Source organism: Phyllostomus discolor, chromosome 5 (genome assembly GCF_004126475.2).
Source record: "Phyllostomus discolor isolate MPI-MPIP mPhyDis1 chromosome 5, mPhyDis1.pri.v3, whole genome shotgun sequence".
In the NCBI taxonomy this organism is placed as follows: Eukaryota; Metazoa; Chordata; class Mammalia; order Chiroptera; family Phyllostomidae; genus Phyllostomus; species Phyllostomus discolor.
Window position 1 is genome coordinate 152,540,751 of NC_040907.2, and position 27,236 is coordinate 152,567,986.

The 27,236-nt window shown below is 43.1% G+C and overlaps 1 protein-coding gene across 1 annotated transcript; it reads right to left on the reverse strand.

Annotated features, from left to right (window-relative positions):
- Window positions 1-1,118: 1,118 nt before the first annotated feature.
- Window positions 1,119-25,586, reverse strand: CPN1 (carboxypeptidase N subunit 1). Its single transcript, XM_028513346.2, has 9 exons — window positions 25,093-25,586; window positions 20,625-20,821; window positions 16,077-16,232; window positions 13,567-13,749; window positions 11,735-11,846; window positions 9,006-9,145; window positions 7,128-7,227; window positions 4,868-4,986; window positions 1,119-1,382 (listed from the first exon to the last, which is right to left on the reverse strand). Exons 1-9 carry the CDS (start codon window positions 25,313-25,315, stop codon window positions 1,284-1,286), a joined length of 1,329 nt encoding a protein of 442 aa, XP_028369147.1. The 5' UTR covers window positions 25,316-25,586; the 3' UTR covers window positions 1,119-1,283.
- Window positions 25,587-27,236: the final 1,650 nt, after the last annotated feature.

Genomic DNA, 27,236 nt, shown 5'->3' on the forward strand with positions numbered 1-27,236 from the left:
CAGCCCACTCAGGTAGCTGCTTCTTTGTAACAAGAAGAAAGGAATCAAGGAATATGGGATTAAAATTAGGAAGGAAGAAAAAAATGTAGAGAAAGGATTAATTATCTCAGGAGAAAATACCCTTTCCAAATGGGGGAAATACACATTTCTATCTGCTTTTCTTTTGACCACAGTTGGACAGATTGCTCAGGTAACAGAAAAATCAATCATGTGTTAGTCCTAATCTTGGGCGGCTGCCCGCAGAGGGCGGGCCATCTTGGTGGAGCACCTGCTTTCTGATGGGTAGGGCTATTTGTTGAGAGAGGCTAAATTGCTCAATGTTAGGAAAGGACTGGGTTAGTTAGAGGTTGGGGTTGGGGCGCTGGGGGAGGGGAGAGCGAGAGCCGGGGAACTGGGTCCCGCCCTATCTGAGGCTGAGCCCTGAAACAGGGTGTGTGGTAAAAACCCCTACCGAGCCCTGGGGACAGGGGGCTTGGGAACCCCAACATGCCCAGTGGGGGGTTATGAATTTTTGTGGTGTGTGATGTAAGACACCCCTTCACAACCATTAGTAACATGTGCTGTGCTCATTAACACTTTTAGAACAAATGAGTTCATCCTGGGGAACTGAGCAAGGGCGCTGTGTATCGCGGACATGGGGTGGGGCACAGCCATTCCACAGGAGCATTTGCATTACACTTACGTACCCAGAAAATGGGTTAAAAGGCACATACTGTTTAAAATGCCCATGTACAAAAATGGGTAACAGTGGGACTATGTGTTTGTGTGTGAAAGCCTTTTCTTGTCAAGAAACTACTGGCTATTGTTGAAAGGGTCCTCTGGGACTTCAAATGTGGTCACCTGGTCTTGCTATGGGGACAACGTCAGTGATGAGTCACCTCTGCACTTCAGCTGTTCATTCAGAAATCTTCCTTGAGAACCTATGGCGTTTCAGACTCTGTGCCGGACTATTGGCATCAGAGTGGCCAGCCGGTCGGAGGCAGTCTCTGGATGCAGTGCGGACTGGCATGGAGCCTTCAGCACCTACACCGTTCCCCCACAATCAGAAAATCGTAGCACCGCTGAGGCTATGTACCACTTTACCAGAGAGGGCTGACCCCTGGAATAGATGGAGACCATTCTGAATTGTTCTGAATGTGTCTATATTTAAATATGTCCCAGGTAGTAAAATAGAACGCTTCATCTGACCGGAGAGCAGGACCAAAGCCTTTCCGAAGTGTTCCCTGGGCCGCCGTGAATCGCTGTCAACTCTGCTGCTGCCATTTCCGTGTCCTTTCACCTGGCTACCCAGGGCTGTACTTGCTTTGGTCAGACTCTGCCTCCAGGTGCTGCTTTGGGGACTCAGTTACTGGAGGGGTGCTTCTCTTGAGTTGGAAATCAACCTGGAAGAAAAGAAGAGGAAGCTAGGAGAGTGGAGGAGTCAGTTTCCGACTTCCTGCAGTTGAAATCGGGGAAGACCTGTTTGGACCCGGTTTCACCAGAGTTGCAGGTTCTGAGGGTTGGGGACTGAGGAGAACGATCACAGCAATGACCCAGAGCAGCCCTGCTGGCGGCACATGGGCTTCGCTAATATTCCCCTAAAAGTACTGCATAGTCACTGGTGATACATAGGGTGTGTCTGGAGGAACTTAATATCCATTTATTTTATATGCATTAGAAAGAAACATTATCTACACCTCAAACCATGATTTCACCAATAACGTTGCCTCGGACAAGAACTGTGGTGCCGTAACAATCCCACAGATGCTGACTGTGTGAATCACAGGTGTTGTGCTCAGGCATGCTTCGGCCTCAGGCCCTTGGAACTAATCATTCTTTCATAATCATTCAGACATGTAGATGGGAGAGATGACATAGATCATTAATGTGGATTCTTAGGTTCCAAATGTCCGTGCACATTAATGCATCATTTCCAGGAATACACTGCCACTTTCCCTCCGGCAGGGCACACAGCTGTAAAGCTGGTACTGACCGACAGACAAGCTGGAGTGGGCTGGGGTGTGGGAGCTGTGGACCATCCCAGGAAGCACAGGCAGAGGGAGCGGCTCTGTGCTCCAACCACACTCCCCTGAGGCATCCTCGCCTTTCAAGTCCTTGGAACAGTACCAGCCGCTGAAGCCAGCTGGGAGTTAAAAAACCTGCAACTAAGAGGGCTCTCCATGGGGTTATTCTTGCCCCTTCTAGAAAAATCCATAGCCAGCTTTTCTGCTAGTTCCCCAGAGCAGGGGAAGTCAGAGCCCATGGTGCTGGCATTACTATCTCCTATATAGTAACACAGGGGACTAGGAGAGAGAGACGGAGGGGATGGGGCGGAGAGAGAGTGGGAGAACAAACAAAATGGGGGAACGACAGAGGCAAATGAAAGGACCGTGACATCTGGAAGGCTGTGGGGAAACCAAAAGGGAGAGCCCTGGACTCTGGGAGGTATCTGAGAGAGTCTTAATTGTAACACGAAAACCCTGTAGTCAACGATCTTTTTCTTTTCTCTTCACCCAGCCAGGTGGATCTCTGCTTTAAAATTAGAAGAGAGACTCTACTGTGATGGGCAGATGAAATCTTAGTTGTTATAGTATCTGTGAATGGTATCCAAAAGACAGATTTTCCCCTCTCTTGAACTATATTCGATACACTAATGGGTTATGTTAATTTGTGTAAAGGCTATATGACAAAGGAGTTGAAATATTTTTAAGCAGAGTATGTTAAGCTAGAAGATTTGGAGCTGGTTGCATTCGGCACTGAACAGACTTCCTTTAATGCAAGGCTCCTGCATGCAGCTGCTTAACCGTCGCTGGGTTTTAGGGGAGATGAGGAACAGGGGGCATCGCAAGAAGAAAGGGAAAGAGAACATGTTGTTGGGAAACTGGGACCAGGGCATGGGCCGCAAATGGAAGAGTTACCCTTTGCTTCCTGCCTCTTCCTGGAAGTCATTTATAATGTGCAGGAGATGGGAATGGAGGGACTGGGAGAGGAGAACAGGAAACTCTCTAGAAAAAAGGATTTAAAAAATTCTTTACTCTGATTCTTGTGTTAAAAGGGGCAGGTTTGAACACAGGTTATAAGGTCAGCACGAGACCCTGTGACACGCTGGCTAACGAGACGGCCCCGAGATCCCGACAGGTTCGAATAGTGGCTCCCACCGCCTACTCTCTGTAATAGTGGACAAGTTTCTAGCCTTCTCAAAATTTCAGTTTCCTTAGCCACAGATGGGAATACTTATGTCTACCTTACAGGGTTGTTGTAAAGGTTACACGAGACAGTTCTGGAAAGCTCTCATATAGTGTCTGATACATAGTAACTGTTCAATAAGTAGTTTTTAAAAAATCCTACCTAGCCCTGCCTGGTGTGGCTAAGTGGATTGAGCACCAGCCTGTGAATCGAAAGGTCTCTGGTTCGATTCCCAGTCAGGGCACATGACTGGATTGTGGGCCAGGTCCCCAGTTGCAGGTGTATGAGAGGCAACCAATCAATGTATCTCTCCCATGTTTCTCTCCCTCTCTTTTGCACTCTCTTCCCCTCTCTCTAAAAGTAAATAAATAAAATCTTTAAAAGTAATAATAAAAAATTTAAAAATCCTGCCTATAGCTGTATTTGTAAAGACAAGCTACTTGACCTTATTGAGTTAACAGGGAAAGAGGGAGGGTCTGCTAAGCTCTGGGGTTGTACAGAGAAGAAGCCGGACAGAGTGAGGCGGCCCTAGGGCAGAGCTGACTTGTAAGGAAGCAGGTCTGTAGATGCTCATTACACAGGACTGTCTTGTTATCCTTTCCTTGTTTGAGAAATCTGAGGACTACAGCCCATGATCACTGAGCCTCTTCAGCTCTGAGATGCTAAGCTAATATGAATGACCACAGCTCCAAAGGTGCAGGCTGGTTCCGCCGCGGCAGCCATGGAGGAGCAGCAGTCCCACTCTGCGCAGCCCCACAGCCTTGGGCCTCACCAAGGGCCCCAAGGTGACCAAGAACATGAGCAAGCCTCACCAAGCACGCCAGGTTCATGAGGGAGGTGATCCGAGAGGTGTGTGGTTTTCTCCCCTATGAGCCACAGGCCATGGAGCCAGTCCAGATCTCTAAGGACAAGAGGACCCTGAAATTCATCCAGAAAAGAGTGGGGACACACACCCATGCCAAGAAGAGAGCAACGTCCTTGCAGCCATCAGGACGGCAGCAGCCAAGAAGGATGGCACCCCACCCCTCTGCAAGTAATATAACCTTGTCAGAAAAAAAGGTCCAGGTGGTAGATGAAAAAAGTTCTTTGCTTCTCCTGTAAAGATAGCCGTGGAGAACTGATTATGGGACAGCAGCTGGTTCTTGGCTGAGCTGAGTGGGAAGTAAGCGGTCTGGGCACACGGGGCACCAGAGGGGGCAGAGTGCCATCTGGTGGTAGCCCTTGCTGATGGCACAGAAGAATGCAACACGTGGGAGGGAGCCGGCGTGTCTGGGCAAGGTCCCTGGGATGTCACAAACGTTTGTTGGGCGCTTTCTATGTGCCAGTCACTGTACTGCATGCTCTCTGTGCACGCTCTCATCTCAGCCTCTCGTGCAGGAGGTACTGTCATCACCCGTTTACAGAGGAAGAAGCTGAGGATGAGAGCAGTTGGGTAATTTGTCCATGGTCTGTGGACACAGGAGCTGGATTTAGAAGCAGACGGTGCTATGCAATCACTATGCTATGTTCAACAGAAGAAAACGAAAAGTCAAAAGGAAGTGGTGAAAGATGCAATAGGAAAGTGACAAAGAAAGATTAGCGTGTGAGAGCAATGAATTTTTTTATGATGAAAGAAGGAAAACTGGCAAAGATGAGAACTATGCAATTGGTTGTTTGTGACTTTGTGTAAGTGACCTTCATTGCAAAGGTCAGCCTAACTCACCAGTTTGGGTTCCCCAGGACCCACGGTCACAATCACGGTCTCTGGGTTGAACCCAGGTGCTGAGGCAGTGACAGTGTAGGTGCCTGGAAGCAGCAGCCGGAAGTAATCGCCCTGGTTACCTAAAAGTTACAGGAATATGATTAGAAACTGCCCCAAATAGGACCTTTATATGAAAAATGATCTGGGGGGTTTAGCTGACCACACGCTTAATTTTTCTTAACAGTGTGACGAAACTGGCTAAGATCTAAAACCATCACAGGCTATTTTACATGACAGAAAAGTGGGCCTCAGCTCGGGGGGAGTAGGAGTTTCACAATGCTCTGCACAGAGGATATTGGTTTAGTTCTAGACCCTGTACCTTTAAGACTCACGTCCAGTGAAGGGTCACCAGGAAAAAGGTTGACTGTCTATAAATGTTTTTGCCTGGTAAAGGGAATCCATGAGACCGCTGTTTCAATGTTTGAAAAGTTACTGTGAGGAAAAAGTGTACTTAAGGAAATAAGCATCAGAACTTCTGGGTTAAGTTGCCAGGAGGAAGATTTTGCTCGGCAGAAACAGAAACTACTGTGGCACAGAGAGCTTCCGAAGAAGAACCGGACGGCTGCTTACAACCCTGGGAGGCCTCGCACAGAGACTGAACAAGGGGCCCTGGGGAAGTGCCCCGCCTGCACTAGTGGGCGTGGCAACCCTGGGGTGGACAACCTGCTGTCCCAGGGGCATCGCATAGATGTGACCTTACACTGAGTGGGAGGGCTGGGCTAAATGACCAATAAAGGTCTGAGTTTGAGAATCCCATGTTTAATACTCCTTCCATCTCCTCCAAAAAGGGAAAATAAAATTCAAAAGGAGGCCTGTTTCTCTGTGGCAGGGATGGAGTGTTTTGGCTAATGACATCACATCTCTTTTGAATCAACTGTGATCGTATCTTTAAATTTCTTTCAAGTATACAGCAATGAATAATTGAAATAAAATGCAACTAAAAGCAAGACAGATGATACATAATGAGAAAGTCTCTTTTCTGCCCCCTATGAAATGCCTGTAATTTACTTTAAATACTTTAGCAAAAGCAGTATCTTATTATGCATATGTTGGACAGCCCAGGGCTGTCGTTTTCTTAACTGGGGCTCACATGCAGAAGTAGTACGTAGTGTTATATCGGAAAGGCCCGATTCTGGATACAGCTATTATGAGGGCTTCAGCTATCCTTATTTCTAATCAACACTAGATGCTTTGCTAGGTGGTATAATGAATGCTAGCAATGAGTTTTTTCAATGTGGAAATGAGCAATTTATAAATTTGGCACATGGGTATTAGAAATGGGCCTTTATTGGTGAAATTAGTAGTATTCAATATATGTTGATTGGCTAGATGTTTCAGAGTCATTCCCTATCCTTGTGTGAATAAGGGATAAGAATCTAGCAGCCCTGAAGCTCTTAGGGATGCCTGAGTTTTGATCCCTCAACAGTCCTGGGTCCAGCCAGTGGTCTGATACTTAACTGTGAGGCTGCAGAATTTTGCCTTTAGAATACACTGCCTTTGCCTTCAATGAATCTTTCATGCAAGATGTGTTGGGGTCATCTTGAACATAAGTTATCTCCTTCACGCTGAGATTTCCTCTAGTTTAAACAGACTGAACTGTAAGATGCTTGCTTGGTGTGGTCAAACATGGCTGAGCCATGCTGGTCTCAAGGTTGTGGGAGGGAGGAAGGCAGATCTCACTGCCCCTAACCATTGGTAGCTACTGCTTTACTTTAAAATCAAAACAATCAGTTTGTATGATCAAACTGGGCAGGGGCAGTTTGCAACACCGTTGTGCCATGAGATATTCTGCACCATTCTAGGAGGTTCTGTCAGTCTTGCTCTGCAACAAGTTCACACAATGCATTTTGCTAATCTGGCCTTGAATGCAGGTATAGTGAGGTGCTGGGGCAGGGACAAGTCTAAACATCCGTTTTACAGTCCCTTTCTTTTCTACCCAACTTCACAGTAACTTCAAACCCAGAAAACACCCCTAACAAAGGGATATGAGGAAGTGGCTCCTGAATGCTGAGAGGGATGTTGCATTTGCATCTTCCTGGTCCTTGCCTCTTCATTCGATGTTCCCATTTCTATTACCCTTCCTCCCTCCAGTCCCCCACCCCGCAGTGGCCTTGGTGTCCCTGCTAATCTCATTGGCTATGATTTGGCCTCCTGATTAGGCTGAACAAGAAGAGTGGAAGTGGAAGCTTCCTTCTTACCCCACTGGGTAATGGCCACCTACTTGAAGTGACATCATGGTTAATCCCGCTGACAGAAATGACAGCCCCAGGGACATTATTATTATTCTCATCAAGCACCATCCCCTTGATGCCATGGTGTACCTGTAGGAAAAAAGTTACAGTGGAACTATGACCATAGAACAGTACACAGTGTGTTCGAGTCCCCACAGCCCTGTCTCATGTGCTTTTACATTTGATTTTCCCACAGATTATCCTAATAACCCCTGAATTGGCCAGAATGATCCTGTTAAAATCTAAGTCAAATCATGTCATCAGTCTACTCAAAACACAACTCAGAGCAAAAGCTACAGTTCATTTGTTTTTGTTTTTTTACCATGGTCTATAAAGCCACAGCCTGCTACCCTGTCCCATCCTCCTGTGGGTATTCCTGCCACACTGGCGTCCTGTGATAAAATACACACAATGTGCAATGTACTATTTTAACCATTTTAAGTATACAGTTCAGTAGTGTTCAGTATATTCACATTGTTGTATAACCAATCTCCAGAACTTTCTCATCCTGCAAAACTGAAACTCTAAAAATACAATAAAGATTAAATTAAAAAAAAAACACCTAAAACTCTCTACCCATTACATAAGTCTCATCACCTTCTCTCCTCAGACCCAGGCAACTACCATTCTACTTTCTGTCTATGAATCTGAGTACTCTTGGTACGTTGTATAAGTAAAATTATAGGGTATTTCTCCTTTTGTGATTGGCTTATTTCACTTGGCATAATGTCCACAGGGTTTATTTATATTGTAGCATGTGGCAGAACTTCCTTCTTTTTAAAGAAAGAATAATATTCCATAATATATATATATATATTATATTTTGTTTATCCATTTATCTCTTGTTGAATACTTGGATTGTTTCCATCTGTTGGCTTTTGTGAATGCTGCCACTATGAAAAAATATCTCTTTGGAGTTCTGCTTTCGGTTTGGGGGGTATACACCTAGAAGTAGGTTGTTGGCTCATGCAGGAATTCTATTTTTAATTTTCTAAGGAACTGTAGTACTGTTTTTCATAGCAGCTGTACCATTCTACATCTCCACCAATAATGTACAAGGGTTCCAATTCTCCACATCCTTGCCAATATTTGTTATTTTCTGTCATTTTAAAACATTTCATTTGTTTATTTTTAGGGAGAGAGGAAGGGAGAGAGAAAGAGAGGGAGAGAAACATTGAAGTGAGAGAGATACATCAATTGGTTGCCTTTTGCATGTGCCCCAACCGGGGACTGAACCCACAACCCAGGCATGCACCATGACCAGGAATCGTACCAGCTACCTTTCACTTTGTGGGATGGTGCACAACCAACTGAGCCACAGCAGTCAGGGCTTGTTTTTTAATAGCAGCCATCCTAACCGGTGTGAGGTGGTATCTCACTGTGGTTTTGATTTGTAGTTCCCTAATGACTGGCAATGTTGAGCATCTTTCATGTGTGTGTCGTTGGCCTTGCAGTTGCTTTTGTGTTCTCAATGAGGAACACCTTTTCTCTAGATATGTGCATGGTTTTCTCCCTTACCTCCTCTAAGTCTGTTTAAATATCAGTTCCTCTGTTTGGCCTTCTTCATAGCATTTAACAGTTCATACAATTTATTACTTTGTTTATTGTCTGTCTATCTTTTCTGACTAGAATATAAACTCCATATGGACAGATATTTGTTTATATTCATAATCTCCAGGGTGTTGTACAGTTTCTGACAGATAGTTATGCTCGATAATGTTGAATGCACACATGCCATTGGTAGAAGCAGCCCAGATTGACTGACGGGTCAGAGCACAAGTCAGACCTGAGCCACACAGAAAACCTTACCTACCACTGGGCAAGTCTTCTCCTTCTGTAACCATGAAGGTTAAAGAATTCAACTTTACCTGTTCCAAGAATTGGATTAGGGCCTCCTGATTACCCAGCCACTCATACTGTAACCTGTCTTCATTGGGAAATTTGTCACAACTCAATTCCAGCGTGATCTCAAAGCAGTTGGTATGGAGATAATTAAAGTCTTGCATTCCTAGGGGAAAGAGAGCAGTGGCTGATTTGTACAGCCAGGTTCCCACGCAATTGATGCCCCATCTCAACTCTCTTTAATCACAATTCTCCATACACACCTCATTACCTTCTATTCTACTCTTGATCTCCACTTATTTCCCCTCCATGACACCTTTCCCCAATATCCCAGCTCACGTGTCTTTCTATTGTTCCAGTTTTCTCTCTTCATAAATGCCCATTTTTGTCATCTCTACACTCAACTTTTTTTTTCCATTTAATGACTTAAATTCACATCTTGTCTCCATTAGCATGTCCAAAGTCTGTTCATTGGTGATGCTTTAGCATTAGACTATGCACACGCACTGCTTTCTGGGGGGCAGATTTCCTTTTTGGACCGTGATGTCCTTCAGACCTGGGAGGTTAGAGATGAGACAAATATCTTGCTTTCACATCCCTCCTATTCAAGAACACAACACTGACCTGAAAAATAGTCATCCAAGGACACAGGAACCTGATAAAGCAGAAGGCAGCTATATTTTGCCTCCATTAAATGCTGGCTTGCTTCTATCTCCTATATTATGCAATTGGGTTAATTATTTTAAAGCATGTTTCTGATTATTAGAATGGTGTTTATATCACAAATTTATTTGGGTAAAAAATTATCCATTTATACCCTGTAGGAAAACAGGTCCCCTACTGTGAGGGTCACAGGAAAACCCCTATATCTAATTTATCAAGTTAAGATGGAAATCCACACTTCTATGTTAAATCTTTTAGTTTTAAAATTCTGGCAACTGAACAAAAAAAATGGCCCAAATGAAAGAACAGATCAAAGCTCCAGGAAAAATACAATTAAGCGGTGAAGAAATAGCCAACCTATCAGATGCACAGTTCAAAACACTGGCAATCAGGATGCTTACAGAATTGGTTGAGTATGGTTGCAAAATAGAGGAAAAAATGAAGGCTATGCTAAGGGAAATAAAGGAAAATGTACAGGGAACCAACAGTGATGGGAAGGAAACTGGGACTCGAACCAACGGTTTGGACCAGAAGGAAGAAATAAACATTCAACCGGAACACAATGAAGAAACAAGAAGTCAAAAAAATGAGGAGAGGCTTAGGAAACTCCGGGACATCTTTAAACATTCCAACATCTGATTCATAGGGGTACCAGAAGAAGAAGAGTAAGGGCAACAAATTGAAAACTTATTTGAGAAAATAATGGAGAACTTCCCCAATCTGGCAAAGGAAATAGACTTCCAGGAAGTCCAGGAAGCTCAGAGAGTCCCAAAGAACTTGGACCCAAGGAGGACATATCAAGGCACATCATAATTACATTAGCCAAGATTAAAGCTAAGGAGAGAATCTTAAAAGCAGCAAGAGGAAAGGAGACAGTTACCTACAAAGGAGTTCCCATAAGACTGTCAGATGATTTCTCAAAAGAAACCTTGCAAGCAAGAAGGGGTTGGAAAGAAGTATTCAAAATTACGAAAAACAAGGATCTATATCCAAGATTACTCTATCCAGCAAAGCTATCATTTAGAATGAAAGGGCAGATAAAGTGCCTCCCAGATAAGGTTAAGTTAAAGGAGTTCATCATCATCAAACCCTTATTCTATGAAATATTCAAGGGACTTATCTAAGAAAAAGAAGATAAAAAATGTGAACAGTAAAATGACAACAAACTCATAGTTATTAACAACTGAACCTAAAACAAAAGCAAAAACAAACTAAGCAAATAACTAGAACAGGAATAGAAAGCTTTCTACTACCTGGGCTCTGGCCAGGTCGGATCTGAGAGGAGAGGGAAAGACAACTGATAAAATGGGATTCCTAAGAGATCCCAGCTTCCTGCTTCAGCCTCTTCTGTATCGTAGGTTCCCTCTACTGATAGTAACCTCATAAACGGAGATTCTGTATCAACTCCCCGTGATGGGGAGAGCCCAGGGAGTAGAGAAAGAAGCCTCTTGCTGAAGGTTTGTGCTTCATTATCAGTGGCCAATGTCCAGGCAAACTCCTGCTCATGGGAGATGGGCAGGCAGGGTACAGAGCATACACCAGAAGAGCTGCTCTTGTCCCGGCCAGCTCCTCTGTTCACCTGTTTTTATGTGTGGCACAACCCTATGCTGGTTAAAAACAACCTAACATTTATATCAGGCATCTTCAAATGCTTTTTTAGTTTATCCAATACTTACATCAAACTGATAGGGCAAGTATTGTTATTCTTAATGTACAGATAAGGAAACCAAAGCTCAGAGAAGTTACGTAATTAGCCTGAAGCCACATAGCTGGTAAACAGGCAAGCCGGGGTTTCAACCCAAAGTACCCCTGAAGCCCACACTTAACCACTTGACTACATTATTTCCCTCCCATGTCCCAACATTCCTTGTAAACCACCAGTTCTAAAAGGCCACAAGGTGTCCCTGTCATTTTCCTAAACTACAAAATGCCATTAATACTAGCTTAAGGCTGTCATTTTCAGATCTCTACTTGAATGCAAAATGCTATAGTATTCTTGTCATTTCTCTGAGGAAAAAAAGATAATTCAGAAGGAGAAATGAGCCCCACCCTACTTCAGGTGGCGGTGCTGCGTGCCCAGGCCTCCCCTTACCCTTGCTGAGAGAATACCAGGAGGCGCCATTGGTGATGCCATCCTGGAAGTAGTCCCCGCAGTTCCCACCATGGTACATCCATCCATGTGCATAGGAGTAGACCTTGGCCAGCTGTAGGGAAAGTGGGCAGAAATGACCTTGCGTGTTCCCAACTCATGGCAATGTTCATACTCAGAAAGAGGGTAAAGCCAAGAAACCCCACTAGGTGTAAACAACTGATTATTTGCTTTAGTGAAAGAAGATACCTGCAAAGACAGAGATGGATGTGCATGTATGTACTAGAGTTGAGAAACCTGTATTCTGATTTTTCCACTGTCTTGGGACTAAATTTCTTTAAGTGCAAAGAGAGGGGTGGCACTAGATGATATATAAACTCCTTGTTAGGTGTACCATCTTCTTTTTAAAAAAATTTACTTATTTGTATTATTCAAATTTATTTTTAAATTATAGTTGACATACAATATTATATTTCAAATAATATATATAATATATATAATATATTAATGTATATATAGTTATATTATATGTAATATAATTATGTATGTCACAATTATTATTAACATATTGGTAATAATTGTTGGTAACAATATATTGTTATATTATATGTAATATAATCTATTATATTATATGTAATAATATATTGCATAATGTGTAATATATTAAAATGTGTTATATTTCAAATATATTACACCATAATGATTAGACATTTATATACCTTATGAAGTGAACACCTGGTAAGTCTAGTACTCGTCTGACCCCACACATGGTTATTAAAATATTGTTGACCATATTCTCTATGCTGTACCTCCCTGTGACTATTTTTATAACTGGCAATTTGTACTTCTCAATCTTCTTCTAAGTGGGATATTTTGTAGCAAAGTTTTGTAAAAGAAAGGAGCAAGTGTGATAGGCCTTCACTAGAGAAAGAACTGTGTTTTGGGGGTGTGAGTTGTGTGTTGGGCAGAGAGGAACATATTTAGAATCTCTATTAATTCCCTGTCATTACTATTTTTAACAGTGAACAAAATGAAATGTTTATGCTTTGCAAAGCAACAACTGGTATTATTCTCTATGCAATTCATTAAGTGATTAATTTATAATTAATGTTATTGTAATAATTATTTATATAAATTACATGTTGCTAATAATGTATTAACTATAAAATAATCTAGCCCTGGCTGGCGTAGCTCAGTGGATTGAGCACGGGCTGGGAACCAAAGTGTCCCAGGTTCGATTCCCAGCCAGGGTACATTCCTGGGTTGCAGGCCATAACCCCCAGCAACCACACATTGATGTTTCTCAATCTCTCTCTCTCTCTCTCTCTCTCCCCCCCACTCCCTCCCTCCCTCCCTTCCCTCTCTAAAAATAAATAAATAAAATCTTAAAAAAATAATCTGTTCATTTTATTCTATCGCTGTTTGACCTATCATGTAAATATTTGTATGTGCATGTGTATTATGTGCATTTTCCACTAATATAGCCTTACCACCATAAAATTGCAAATCAGAGCCCCCCAAATCACATATAATGCCGCTTGCTTACCACCAGCACAATCTGTCTCTTGGCATATTTCTTGCTAGTCGTTAGCTTAAGAACGTTTTTACACTGTGGTGATTGTAAAAGTTTTCCTATACATTTACTTTTTCATGAATTTTTGGCTTATCGCTCAAAACAAAATGTCATTTACTAGACTGTAAGCTCCCGATGAGCAAGCGGTGTTTCCATTACTTTCTGTGGACTGGTGCATAACAGGGTCCTGCGTCACTGACTTGGCCCGTGTTCCTCTCCTGAGCCCTGAGTTTCCGGCTGGAAGAGCCCCCATTCTGCATACCTTCTGGAAAAGCTTGTCGTCAGGAGTGCGGGTGCTGGCAGCGCGGCGGGAACCTCGGACCCGTTGCTCCAGAGACTTGTCATACGGGTAATTGGCCACCACTGCCCCTCCATGGAGGTTGGCCGAAAGGACAAAGTTGAAGGAGCGTATCCACTGGATCACGGCCCGGGTCTCGGGTTCCACCTGAGGAGAGATGAGAGCCGCTAGAAAAAGTTTGTTGCGAAGTGGCCTGAGGAGATAGCACGTCTGAATAAGACAGGTCTTACCAGACATGAGAAGTGTGGATGGGGAAATTTTTATCTTTTGCGTGATGGTTTTAAAAATTAAGGGGATGGAACCCTTTTTCAAAATGAAATCTTACGTGTAATCCTAATGCATAAAACAGATGAAAAGAGAGCATTGAGGACAGTGAAACCATTGTGCATGATACATGTCATGATACATTTGTCCAAACCCATAGAATGACCACTAATGTAAATGATGGGCTTTGTGTAATAAGGATGAGTCAATGCAGGTTCATCTCTTGTAACAAACACACCACTATTGTGCTGGATGTTGATGATGGGAAGCATGGGGTATAGGGGAAGTCTCTGTACTTTCCACTCAATTGTGTTGTGAACCCAAAACTGCTCTAAGGAATAAGCTCTATGGGGGGGAGGGGAGAGAGGGGGAGAGAGAGAAAGAGAGAGAGAGAAGCCCAAGTTTGGCATCTCTGGCCCTGGGAAAGCATTCTCCAACTTACCCACTGCACTGCTTCAGTGGCTTCTGAGGCACCTTTGCTGAAATTTAGAGCTCTGATAAATAACTGTGGAAAATGCTGTTTTGCAGTAACAGTTTTCAACCTATTCCTTTCCCCAGCGCATCTACTGCAATGCCAATATGTGTCCATACTCACATTTTGTGGATTAGAAATACTATAATATGAGCCAATTTGGGCTAAGTAGTGAAATTCCGCCATTTTGATTGTACATTACAGTGCTAGTGAGTGATGGTCCTTCAGAAAAGCTATGAGTCCACTTGGACTTGCATTATAAGTAAATGATTTACAGTCTTCAGTGTTTTTCCTCCTCTTAGGGTGCTTGGAGGTTGTGTGGTGTTACTGTGTTAATGGCTCCTCCCAGGCCAAGGGTCAGCTGTGACAGTTCCATCTTTTCCATCCCAAGAGGAAGTCGATGAATATGGTTGAGTTGTACCCAGTCAGAATGGGTGTAACACCAAGGACACCAGTCCTACTCCGTGACCAGGACTCAGCCTCTTTGAAGCAATCCTTTCTCCATGTCCTAAGCCTCTCTCCATCCGAACAAAGCCAGCTTCTCACTATTCCTCTCCCTCAAGCCTGTCCCACCGGGTGCAACGAAGACTTACTCCCCATTCTCTTTTGATCCTCTAAGATTCAGACAGAGGAGCAGTGGGGGTCTAATTATTTTTGGCTCCTTGAACTTATTTTACTTCAATAAATTAATAAATCAGAGCATCGTTCTGACCGGCTACGCTGACTAGCACAAAGTTATTTTGATTTAGTATGTACTTGAGCCAAGAACACAGCTGCTCTTTGAAATCTAAACACATCAGCATGACTTTTGCTTCATTTCCAACAGAGACAATTCTGTCCAGAAAACTCCCAATAGAAAGCCTTACACCTGTGTTATGTTTCTCTCCGCAGTCTGTAAGTCCAGATATTCACAAAGAGAATGTTTAAAACTATCCCACACAGTGTGAAAAACAGGGTGGTGGGGATGCTCTCAGGATGACAGTGGTTATTCTTGGGAGCAGACCCACCAGCAGGACAAAACCAGTCACCTTACCGGGGTGACATTAGAGGCCTCCCGAGGAGAAAGGCAGGGAAACATCAAACAGGATCCTCTCACTGGGAGAGTAAGGGATGTGAGAGTATGGTAGAGTAGTTCAGCTCATGTAGAAAGGGAAGAGGAAAAACTGTACATAAGGGGGAGACTCTGAACTTTCTATAGTTAATTGATGAGCATGTAGTTCTCATGTAAGAGAGATTTCTCTATAGAATCCCAGAGGTCTTTGTCAACAGTTCAGTGCAGCAGAAAGAACATTGGTTAGGACTCAGAAGACCGGGGTTTTAACTCTGATTCCATCAATTATAGCTGTGTGGCTATAGCTATAGCTATAGCAATATAGCTAAGTTATTTTTATAAGCATAGCATCTATAAAACAAGGATAGATAGCACTGATAATCAACTGAAATGCTGGCTAAAAAAGAATTTTACAAAATACTGCGCAACTGTATGATACTGCTTTCACCTCCCTTACTACCATGGCCACTAACACCAAACATCTTGTGAGCAGGCGCCCCATGGGGGGCCCTACGCTGGGGGAGGGAATAAATACAGGAAGGCATAAGACAGTTATTATTGCTCTGGACACATTGATATGGAGTAGGGTTGATGCCTAATTCTTGCTTAGGTAGTTAATCTGAAAATTGCCAGAAGAAAGTCCAGATGCTAATTTTCCTACTTCTTTATGCAAATTTCTCTTCATACCTGGTTTTTCCAGTTGTCTGGAAGGGGCAGGTGGTGGTTGGGGCCTCCGTACTTCTCATTGTAGTAGATGTAGGTATTGAGGTCGGGGAAGTTGCGGTTCAGGTCCACTCCATTTGCGTTGTTCCTGCCAACCAAGTTTCTAGAAATGTTTGAGTCCTAGGGGAAGAAAGGAGAGATGAAAAGTGAAGGTTCCAGACTGAATCCTAAATTTGAAGAACACTGCATAGTTCTTTTTAGATATTAGCTTAATCTATCATCCAATGATACAGCATTTTTCTCTTTAACTTATCCAAAGACCCAGTGGTATGGTTCAAGTTTTCTGTAGACCAAGTGCTGGAGGTACAGATTCCAGAGAAGCTCTAACAAGAATAGGGTGTTTCAGGATAAGGAGGACCTCTGTTTTTAAAAAACGACTTTATTGAGATATAACTTATATGCCATAAAATTCACTCATTTGAAGTCTACGAGTCAATGAATTTTGGGATGCTGACAGAGTTGTACAACCTTCACCACAATCTAATTGGAGAACATTTCTATCACCATTGAAAGAAACCTCAGGCTCACTTACAGCCACTCCTCATTTTTACTCCAGCCCTAGGGAATCACTGGTCTCTGTAGGTTTGCCTTTTTTGGACATGTCACATATGTGGGACCATATAGTATGTGTTTGGCTTTTTTGACAATGTTTTCGGGGTTCTTCCATGTTGTAGCAAATATCAGCACTTCCTTCCTTTTTATTGATGAAGAGTTCCATTGTATGAATTTATCCCATGTTGTCGATCCATTCACCAGGCAATAGACTATTAGTTTCTAGGGCTGCTGTGACAAGTTACCACAAACTAGGTGGCTTATAACAAGATAAATTTGTTCTCCCACAATTCTGGAAGCTAGAAGCTTGAAATCAATGTATTGGCAGGTCCATGCTCATTAAACATTTTAGGGAAGATCCTTCTTTATCTCTCCTAGCCTCTGGTGGCTGCCAGAAATCCGTGGTGCTCCCTAGCTTGCACATAAATCACTCTAGTTTCGCTTCCATCTTTGTGTGGCCTTCTCCTCCATCTGTTTGCATCTCTGTATAAGTTTCTTTCTTCTTATAAGGACAACAAGCATATTTGATTTAGGGTCTACCCTAATCCAGTACGACTTTATCTTAACTTGATTACATATGCAAAACCCTATACCCAAATACGGTCACAATCACAGGTTCCAGGTAGACATGAATTTGGGAGGATAATATTTCAACCCAGTACATGGACATCTGAGTTGTTTCCACTTTTTGGGCTATTGTGGATAATGCTGCTGTGAACATTCACGTACAAGTCTTTGTGTGGGCGTATGTTTTCACTTCTCTTGGGTAGACACCTAGTAGTGGAACTGCTGGGTTATAAGGTAAGCCTATGTTTAACTTTTTCAGAAATACCTAAACTTTTTTCCAAAGTGGCCACACCAGGAAAACCCCACCGCCACTTTTTAAAACGTAGTATCCTTGCTTATCTTTCTTCTGAGTAATATCAACCTCATGCTTACACTTCTAATTTCTCTGCTCACACTTCAACTGTTATCATTTATTTGGTCATGTATTCATTCATTCATTCATTCACTCACTCACTCACCCATTTAGTTAACCAGCATTTTTATTTACTCAAGTCCATCTCCTATAGAGCCTCTGACAGACACTGAGGAAAGATAATGAGACGTGATTCCAGCATTCTAAGAATTCCTACTATATACAGGGAGACAGATGCTTATATAAATAAGTAAAATATTTAAAGCAGTGGAATAGAGACATGTTCACAGTCCCTTGCAAAACAGAAGTCCCACTGGAGCAGGGGAGCAGCGCCCACCACAGCCCTATGCCCGGGGAGAGTGGAGCCCCGTCTGTGGCCGTGCCCAGAAGTAGGGCGGCTGGTTTGATGCGGAGCAGCTAAAAACTCACACATCCTACCAGTCTCATATTTTCCTAGGAAGTCTTTATTTTTCTCAGATTTCCTCATTTGTCAAGGGGTCCTGCTCATGTTGTATTCTTAGATATCATTGATGACATAATATTTTTGAAGTTACCTTATATTTTCTACGTCAATTCTGTCCAGTGAAAAACACTTATCTGATTTTTTAGCTTGGAGTTTGATTTTTCACTTCTATGAGATAATGACTTTTTCTTATGCTTCTAGGGGTTTTTCACTACTTGCCTATTTGTATCAACTAGCTCTTACCTGCTCATATTAACAGATATTTAATTTACCTATCAGTATGACTGCCTACACTGGGTCAGTAGTTAGGCAGACAGGTAAGGAATTCCCCAACAGAAGGTTCCCATAAACAGGGTTGGTGGTGTGTTAGTTTTCCATTACCGCTGTAACAAATTACCACAAACTGGGTGGCTTACAACGAGTTCATTATCTTTTGGAGTTTGGGAGAGCAGGAGACTGAAATGGGTCTCACAGGACTGAAATCAAGGTGTTACTACAGCTGTGTTTCTCCCACAGGTTTTAGAGGAATCCGTTCCAGCATCTGGAGGCCGCTCACACTCCTTCGCTCAAGATCCTTTTAATCTTCAAAGGCAGCAGCGCAACACCTTCAAATCTCTCCAGCTCCGACCTTCTGCCTCCTTCTTGCACATTGAAAGGACTTTCGATCGCTTACAACGGCCCCACCCAAATAGCCCAGGATATGTTAAGGTCAGTTGATTAGCAGCTTACTTCCACCTGCAACCGTAGTTCCCCCTTGTCATCGTGTAACATGATGACATATTCACAGGTTCCAGGGACCAGGACTTGGACATCTTTGATGGAGCGGGAGGGGGCATTATTCTGCTTTACCCCCAGTTGGCTTTAAAGTTGGATGGCTAGGCGGGCTCTTCCCTGTGTAACCATGCAGACAGCTTTCCTCTGGGTGTGGCGGGTAGTTCTGGGAGTGTGAGAACCTGATGGGTCCTCTTTGATTCAGGTTCAAGACCTGCTCCCTCTGAACAAGCACAGAGCAGGTGAGCAGAAAGGACTGGCTCCCCAAAGCTACATATAGGATGTAGTGGACTGGCAGGGGTTTCCCCACCTCCCCCCACCCCTGCCTCCTCCCACAAGAGATATGAACACGTCTGCGTGCTCCTGCAGTTTCCCCACTGCAACACAGGGACGGGCCAGAGAAGGAGAGCCGGCAGGCTGGGGTGCCCTCCCCCGACCTATTTCACATTTTCCAGCTCTTTTGGAAACTCAAGCCTTGAGGCACCTCTCTCTGATTTCCAGCAGAGGGACAAAGTTCTGTTTCTTCATTTTTTTAAGTCATGTCAGCAGAAGTTGTGAGCTAGCAAGGGTCAAATTTGTGTTGAGTTCAGTATCTTGGCTCCATTCCCCTCCCTGCCTCTACTCAGCCCCCAACCCTACCCTCAAGTCTGTTTAAAATACTCCTGGGTCATGGAAGCACAGAGACAGTGTGGTCAGACCCATGGAATCCAAGAGTGGAGGATGGCTGCCAGGGGCTATGAGGAGGAGGAAGGGGGAACAGCTGAATGACAGGTGTTTGGCTGAGCGGGAGGTGTAAGTGCTGGGGACCTGCTGTACCACATTGCACCTGGAGTTGACTATGCTGTATTGAACACCTAAATTTTTGTCAAGAGGGTAGATCTCATCTCGAGTGTTTTTACCACAGTAAAACTAAAAATATTTTAACTACAGCAGTGAAGTCTAGTTGTAAAAATAAAAAAAAATATGACTACCCCAAATAAACATTTTTAAATGAAAAAATACTTTAATTTATACCCCTCCCCCCAAAACAAATCAGGTTTAAACATACCTTTTAAAGGAACCTATTCATTGTATAATGCTTCATCCTTGAATATTCTAATTCAGTTGCGAGAAGGGAGGAAGATGAATCTGGGAATGTGTATTTCAAAATATTCACTTGCGATTCCAACACACAGCCACAAAGGAATCACTGTTTTAGAGCTAGGCACACTGACATTTTAAATTCATGTTAATAAATAAAGTAAAAGCCCATAGACATTTGTGTCTTTCTGTGTCCCCTGCACATGCAACTCTAAAATAAAGAATTGAAAGTCCAGGTAGCAGAGAACTATAGTAGCAGAGGAAAAAGACCTACAGAAAAATAGTACGAAGAATCTAGAGTTCCTCACTCTGCAGTTCTGGGAAAAGCTTAATCTCTCCGATATCTCCTTCTCACTTCAAAATGCAAATGTAAGTGTGTTGTGGGAGGAAGCGGAGCATTTAGGGATTGAGGCTGAAAGTTCAGGGAAGGAGGTCTATTTTGCAATCTCTTCCTACCTGAATAGTGTTTTCCAGTTTACAAAGTGTTGTCAAAATACTGCCTCACTGGCCTTCTCGATGAAACCAGGAGTTCAGCTAGAAAGATACTGAGGGAAGTGAAGTTCAGAGAGAGCCCACATTCATTGTACAGGGTAAGGTCTTCTTACCTCATTATATTTCTATTGGATTTATTTTTCTAATTCATACTTACAGTGGAACAGTGAGGACACTGTCTACTGGGCTTTATTTTATTCCTTAAGATAGCTTTATTCTCTGTATGGTTCAGTACCTGGGCGGCGGCCACCTCGTAGCCATCCGGGTTCATGGACGGCAGGATGTGAAGGCGCATGCTCTGGACCAGCTGGACGATGCGCTGGTTCCCGTTCCGGAACTCCTCGCACAGGAACTCCGACAGCTGCAGCAGCAGCTCGCGGCCCAGCACCTCGTTGCCGTGCATGTTCCCCACGTACTTGACTTCAGGTTCCACTGCAAGCGTGAGAAAGACATGCAGAATGATAAAAAGTGGGGAAAGCTTGCGAGTGCCATTGACTCCTAACCTTGCAAAGGGGCCTTTCCCCTCTTTTTCAATAGGGAATCGAAGAAAATCTCATGCTTCATTTGGGTCTTTTGCAAAAATTCCTGAGCCCCTTTCGAAAATTGCAATTACGAGTGCTATGAAAATCCATGCCAGGGATAGTAATGACTACCATTCATTGAACCTCTACCATGTCCTAGGCATTTATGCTCATTACTAATCTTCACCGAAAATCAGGTGTTATTATTAGCCTCAGGGTGAGGGAACTGGGGAGGGATGAGATTAACTTGTCAGGAGTCACCTAGCTAATTAATCCGATAGAAGCCAAAGCTCAGGGAGCGTTTACAGTCATTCGCTGCTTCTCAGAGACAATCTTTCTAGAAGGGTGGTATGTTCCCAACACCTGCTCAACCCGTAAAATTCTCTAAGTTATAGCACAACAGTTTCTAATCATCTTGATTGAAAACTTAATTTTCTGGATACTTAGGAAACTAAAATCTCTCCTTAATATCTGAGAATATTGTGTTTTGAGGCACACAGTAGGAAGGAATCTAACTATGTCTCATTCCTTCATCTTAGGCAATCAGTATTAACCGCCCAGTTCAAGTAAGAACTGAGGTCATGAAAAGAGCCTCCGGAACCACTTCAAGAAAATCATATTTGCCCCCTTTTAAAAGAAAGCAGAAAAGCTCTGGCCAAGTGATTTATCTTCCACCCTCTGCGATTTCCCTTCTACCCACCGTCCTGCCTCCATGATTTTCCTGATTCTGGATGTCTTCATCTCCCTATTTCAAAGTCTCCTCCGCATCCTTGTAGGCTCTGGGAAGCCATCCTGGGCTCCCCCTGCTGGGAGTGAACTTGCTATTGCACTTCCCTTTTATGGTACTTACACTTTCTACTTTGAATCTTACCCAATTTTGCACGTTTTATTTTATTACTATATATAATTTTAAATTTTCCTTAGGACAGGATTCATTGTTATTTATCTTAGTATACCTACAGCAGTCTTTCCCAATAAAATGCCTATAACCCACAAGGATCGTATAGTGAATTTTCTGTAGTGTAGAGTCTTTAATGTTAGATTGTGTCTTTCTTACTTTTCTTGGTGTTAAAATATCCCTTCTTTTAGGAAAATATGTTGATAGCAGGTGGCAGGTAGTATTTTCAACATCCTTGTTCAGTAAAATAAAATTTGGAAAATATATTTTAGTCCCCTCTGAGCTCTCTTATTTACTAAAACTATATTTTTTAACTTCTGTGGAATCCAAAAGTTGGCAACTACTACCCTATAGAAACTTGCATAATGCTTTGCACTTAGTAGGTGCTCAATGTCAAATTCTTTTGTCTCTACTTTCAATATTTGCAGACTATGGCTGCTTCTCATAACAACCATTGCTGTCATTTTGGTTTAAGCCCCGCCCTCTCACACTAGGATTATTTCATTTCCTACTTGTACTCCTTGCATCAGTGCAGCCCCATTAAAGTGTATTCTCCCGAGTCAGGGGTCTGCAAACTTTTTCTGTAAAGGGCCAGATAGTAAATACTTGGGATTTGTTGGCTGTATTGTCTCCGTCACAGCTACCCAGCTCTTGCAGCAAAAGCAGCCATAGACAGTGCAAAAATAAAGAGGTGGGACTGTGTTTCAAAGCAACTTCATTTACCAAAACAGATAACTGGCCCTAGGGCTGTAGCCTGCTCACCCCCACTCTGAGAGGTCTTTACACTGTTCGAGTCAGCTCATGTCACTCTTCTGCTTAAAACCCTCCAGTGGCTTCTCACTTCACTCAGAGGAAAAGCCAAAATTTTTACAAAAGCCTGTAATGCCCTACTCCATCTTCTCCTTCCCGGTTTCCCTGACCACACTGCTCTGAGCTGTCTCTTGCTCTCTCTCCCTCCATCCACTCTGCTGGAGCTGCAGGGGCCCTCTCGCTACTCCTCACATAGGCCGAGCTCCTGCACTCTTCTCTGCCTGTAGCGTTTTCCTTCCTAATATCAAGGTTTTGACCATGACGTGCTCAAATGTCACCTGGACAAAGAAGCTTTTCCTAAGTAGCAGTGACCTCTCCCCTCTTCAATCCACAGTACTCCATGACGTTCTCTTCCTTTCCTGGTTTATTTTTTTTCCTATAGCACTTATTTTCATCAATACAATATATTTATTTACTTAGTTACCCATTTATTGCCAGTCTTATCCAGCTGGAATTAAGGCCCTGAGGGCGAGGTCTTCGATTTATTCTCTGTTGTATATTGAGAGTCTACAAAAGTGCTTGCATATAGTAGATAATCAGTAATATTTGTGGAATGAATAACAAATAAATGGAAGGAATAAACGGATGAATGGCTAAGTGATAGGTATCAGAGGAAAGACGACCCTAAATGAAAAAGCCTCAAGAAAGGTTCGAATGCTAGAAAGTAGAGGGGGCTCCCAGAACGGGGTATGGAGTAAGGAGGCGCTAACCCCACAATGTCCATTAGCACCTTCCACAATGAACACACAACATGAGTAAAAGCAGGCGCTTGCAATACTGGTAAGGCTTCAAAGCAAGGCCCTTATCCTCACTTAATCACTCACTTCGCCTTTCCTGGGCCACTTCCCACCACCCTTCCTCTCCCCCCATTGGCCATGTGATATTCTGAAGCTATCTTGGACAGAATCCACCTCGTGTAGGGCTGTCATTGAAGGTTTTTAAGTGGGGGGACGGGGGAGGTCAGAAGATTATATAAGTATTTAGGGAAATTATTCTGGCATCTCTGTGCTAAGTGGAAGGCTTAGAGAGTGATGGCAGGTAGGAGTTAGGAAGTCAGTTAGGAGCCTTGTTTCCAGGGGTGTCTGACCTTTTGGTGTCTCTGCACCACACTGGAAGGAGAGTTCTCTTGGGCCACACATTAAATACATTGCAACATGTAATCACAAAAAAATCTCATAATATTTTAAGTAAATTTACGATTTTGTGTTGGGCCATATTCACAGCCTCCCTGGGCTGCATGAGGCCGGCGGGCCGCAGGTTGGACTCCCAGGTTAGGCAGGTCATGATGAAGTTTGGGCAAGGGTGGAAGGTATAGGAGTGGAGCAGGGAAGAGATTTGAGGTCGACAGTTTGAAGGAGGAACTGACATAACTTCAATGTCACAATTGTTATAAGTAAAGCAGTAAGAAATTAGAAACAAATGTCCAGCAAAAATGCACAGTTAAATGCAACCATGCAATGGAATGCTATATAGCCAACAATGGTGATATAGATCTACATTTACAAACATGGACGTCATTCATACAAGACTATGAAATGAGGACCCTAACTGAGTAGCTCAGTTGGTTAGAACATCATCCTAATATGCCAAAGTTGCAGGTTTGACCTCTGGTCCGGGCACATCCAAAAAAGCAACCAATGAATGCATAAACAAATGGAACAACAAATCTCTCTCTCCCCAACCCCTTCCTCTCTCTACCTAAAAAAAAAAAAAAAAAAAATCAATAAATAAAAAAGACTGTGAAATGAGAAATGCAGTCATAGTATGACTCCGATTTTATACAATAAATTATTTGTGTATAAGGCGGGGTTTAACTATAGGAAAAAAGTATGGAAGAATATATATGAACATGTTAACAATAGTCATCTGTCAGTGGTGAGATTATGAGTGAGTTTTTTTGTTTTTTTCCCATCTCTAATTTCTAGTTTTAATCCAAACATCCAATGCTTTTATAATAGAAACAAACTAACAAAAAATAACCCACTGAACGAAACTAATACCCCAGGCCTCAAACCCTCTCCCAGATGCCGTATTCTTTCTCACTGTCATTCCCCAAAGAGATATCCCTAAACCCTTCTAAGTTTCCTGACAGAATTAGAAGGGCTAAGGGTTTCTGTTCATGTCTCCCGAGGCATCGGGCAGAGAAAGAGAGAAGACTAGCAAGGCAGACAGCGTAATGGGAGGAAAGGAAAGGGACAGATGGGAGCAGGGAAGGAGGTTCATCCTACCGTTAAGGTCTTGTGCAACCAGAACCCCAAAGAGAGGAAGGAACTGGAGACTGAATTGGGACTGAAGCTCCCCAGAGGCAGGGGCTGTTGGAGAGCTAAGCGGGGAAAATTAGTTGGCACCGGCTGAGGAAGGGGTGATACTTTATGGGTGGAGGGGTCCACGGACCTCCCCACAAACCGCCCCAATTCCTGCATTTGTAGGCAAGGGTCCTGCCCTAGACACTCCAAGAACTGCTTAGGGCTTACAGAGCTCGTGGAATCCAGGCTGGTCGCTGAATTCCAGCACGTAGAGGTGCCTCCCCTCCACGCTGCGCCCGATGCTGTAAAGCCGCGTGATGTAGGGGCACGCGTTGTGCACCTTGTACAGCGTCCGCACGAGGTCCTCATAGCGGTGGTGGCGAAAGGTCACGGTGGCAACCAACTTGAAGAGAAGGAGGAGGTGGAGGAAGACTGAGAGCAGGCCTGACATCTCGCTGGGGTTTTTCAGAGAGAACCACTGAAAGGAGTCCCGCCTCTCCCCCAAACTTGTCTTCTTCACCAGTCAAGATCCAAGGGCTGGGAACCAGCTCTTCCCAGTTTCCCGCCAGTGAACACCAGTGTGATGGCTCCTGGGAAGGATGCTCGGAACTGTCCCATCCAAAGCTGGAGATTATTCATGTAGCTCTGGAATAGTCGCCCACCTCGCCTGCCTCATTTCTCTGTCTTTCCGAATGCAGGAAAACCTTTTGAAGGGTTTTTGCACTTCCCCAGATTGGGTAATTTCACTGATTCGGGTTTACTGATTAACTGCACTGTAAACAGGCTTCAATAAATAGCTGCTTATAACCCTTTGATTCCCAAAGAATTTTGAGAAACTTGGCCTATGCCTGTTCCCTATGTTACAAGTTAAAGAAACGTATTAAAATAGAGCTCTCTGTCCTTTCCCATCCATCACACATACTGCTGCAGACTCTCTTTGTTTGTTTGTTTGTTTTTATAGATTTTATTTATTTATTTTTAGAGAAGGAAGGGACGGAGAAAGAGAGAGAGAGAGAAACATCAATGTGTGGTTGCTGGGGGCCATGGCCTGCAACCCAGGCATGTGTCCTGACTGGGAATTGAACCTATGACACTTTGGTTCGCAGCCCGCACTCAATCCACTGAGCTACACCAGCCAGGGCTTCTTTGTTTGTTTTTAATTGTATTTATTTATCTTTAGAGCGGAAAAGAGGGAGAAAGAGAGGGGGAGATAAACACCAATGTGAGGGAGAAACATCAATTGGTTGCCTCTCATTCATGCCTCATCCTAGACTGACCTGTGACCCAGGCACATGCCCTGAGAGGAATCCAACTCATGACCTTGTCTTTCTGAAGCACAGCTCTGCCTTGTCCTGTTTCTCCTCAAAAATCAGACACTGTGAAAACGAAAAGAGAAGCCACAGGGTGGGGGTAAACCATTTTAAATCACGTGTCTGATAACATACCCAGAATGCATCAAGAACCATTACAACACAACAATAAAACAAACAACCCAATTTAAAAATGAGCAAAATATTTGAATAGACAGTTTATTAGAGTAGATATATGAATAGTTAATAAGCACATTTAAAGATGTTCAACATCACTGGTCATTAAGGAAATGCAACTTAAAACCACAATGAGACATCACTTCACATCCACTAGAACAGCTATCAGCAAAATGATACAATAAGAAGTGCTGGTGAGAATAGGGAGAAACTGGAACCCACATACAGGGGCAGGCAAAGGTCGGTTCACAGCTGTGAGTGCACAAAACAGAGCTTATTCTTGTATTTTTTATTTATTGATTATTGGCATTTATTTGTATTACAGCTGTAAATCTACTTCTGCCCACCCTATATATTGCCAGTGAGAATGTAAATGGTACAGCCACTTTGGAAAACAGTTTTGCGATTTCTTAAAAGGTTAAATATAAACTTACTTTATAACCCAGCAATTTCACTCCCTGGTAGCTACCTAAAAGAAGTGAAAACACAAAATCTGTGTTTTCCACACAAAAATTTGTGAATGTCCATAGCAGTATTATTCCCACTAGACAAAAAAGTGGAACCAAGTCCAAATATCCATTAACTGGTGAATGAGTAAGAAGCTGTGGCCTATCTATACAACGGGATCTCATTGGCAGGAAAGGGAGTGAAGTACTGATATATTGTGCAATATGAATGACCCTTCAAAATATTACGCTCAGTGAAAGAAGTCATATACAAAAGACCACATATCATATGATCCTATTTCTATGAAATGTTTAGAAAAGACAAATCTGTAGAGACAGAAAGTAAATTAGAGGTTGTCGAGGGCTGGGAGTGGAGAGGTAGAGCCATTATGAATGAGCACAAGGTTTCTTCTCAGGATGAGAGACATGTTCTGAAAGT

Bases quoted from the DNA above. Each gene is read 5' to 3' on its own strand.
- CPN1 (XM_028513346.2), bottom strand. From the start codon at position 25,315: ATGTCAGGCCTGCTCTCAGTCTTCCTCCACCTCCTCCTTCTCTTCAAG. The intron at 16,233-20,624 runs GTACTGAACCAT...TTCTTCCCCTAG, and splicing joins ACGAGGTGGCCGCCGCCCAG to GACTCAAACATTTCTAGAAA. The intron at 11,847-13,566 runs GTATGCAGAATG...CTTTCCCTACAG, and splicing joins ACGACAAGCTTTTCCAGAAG to CTGGCCAAGGTCTACTCCTA.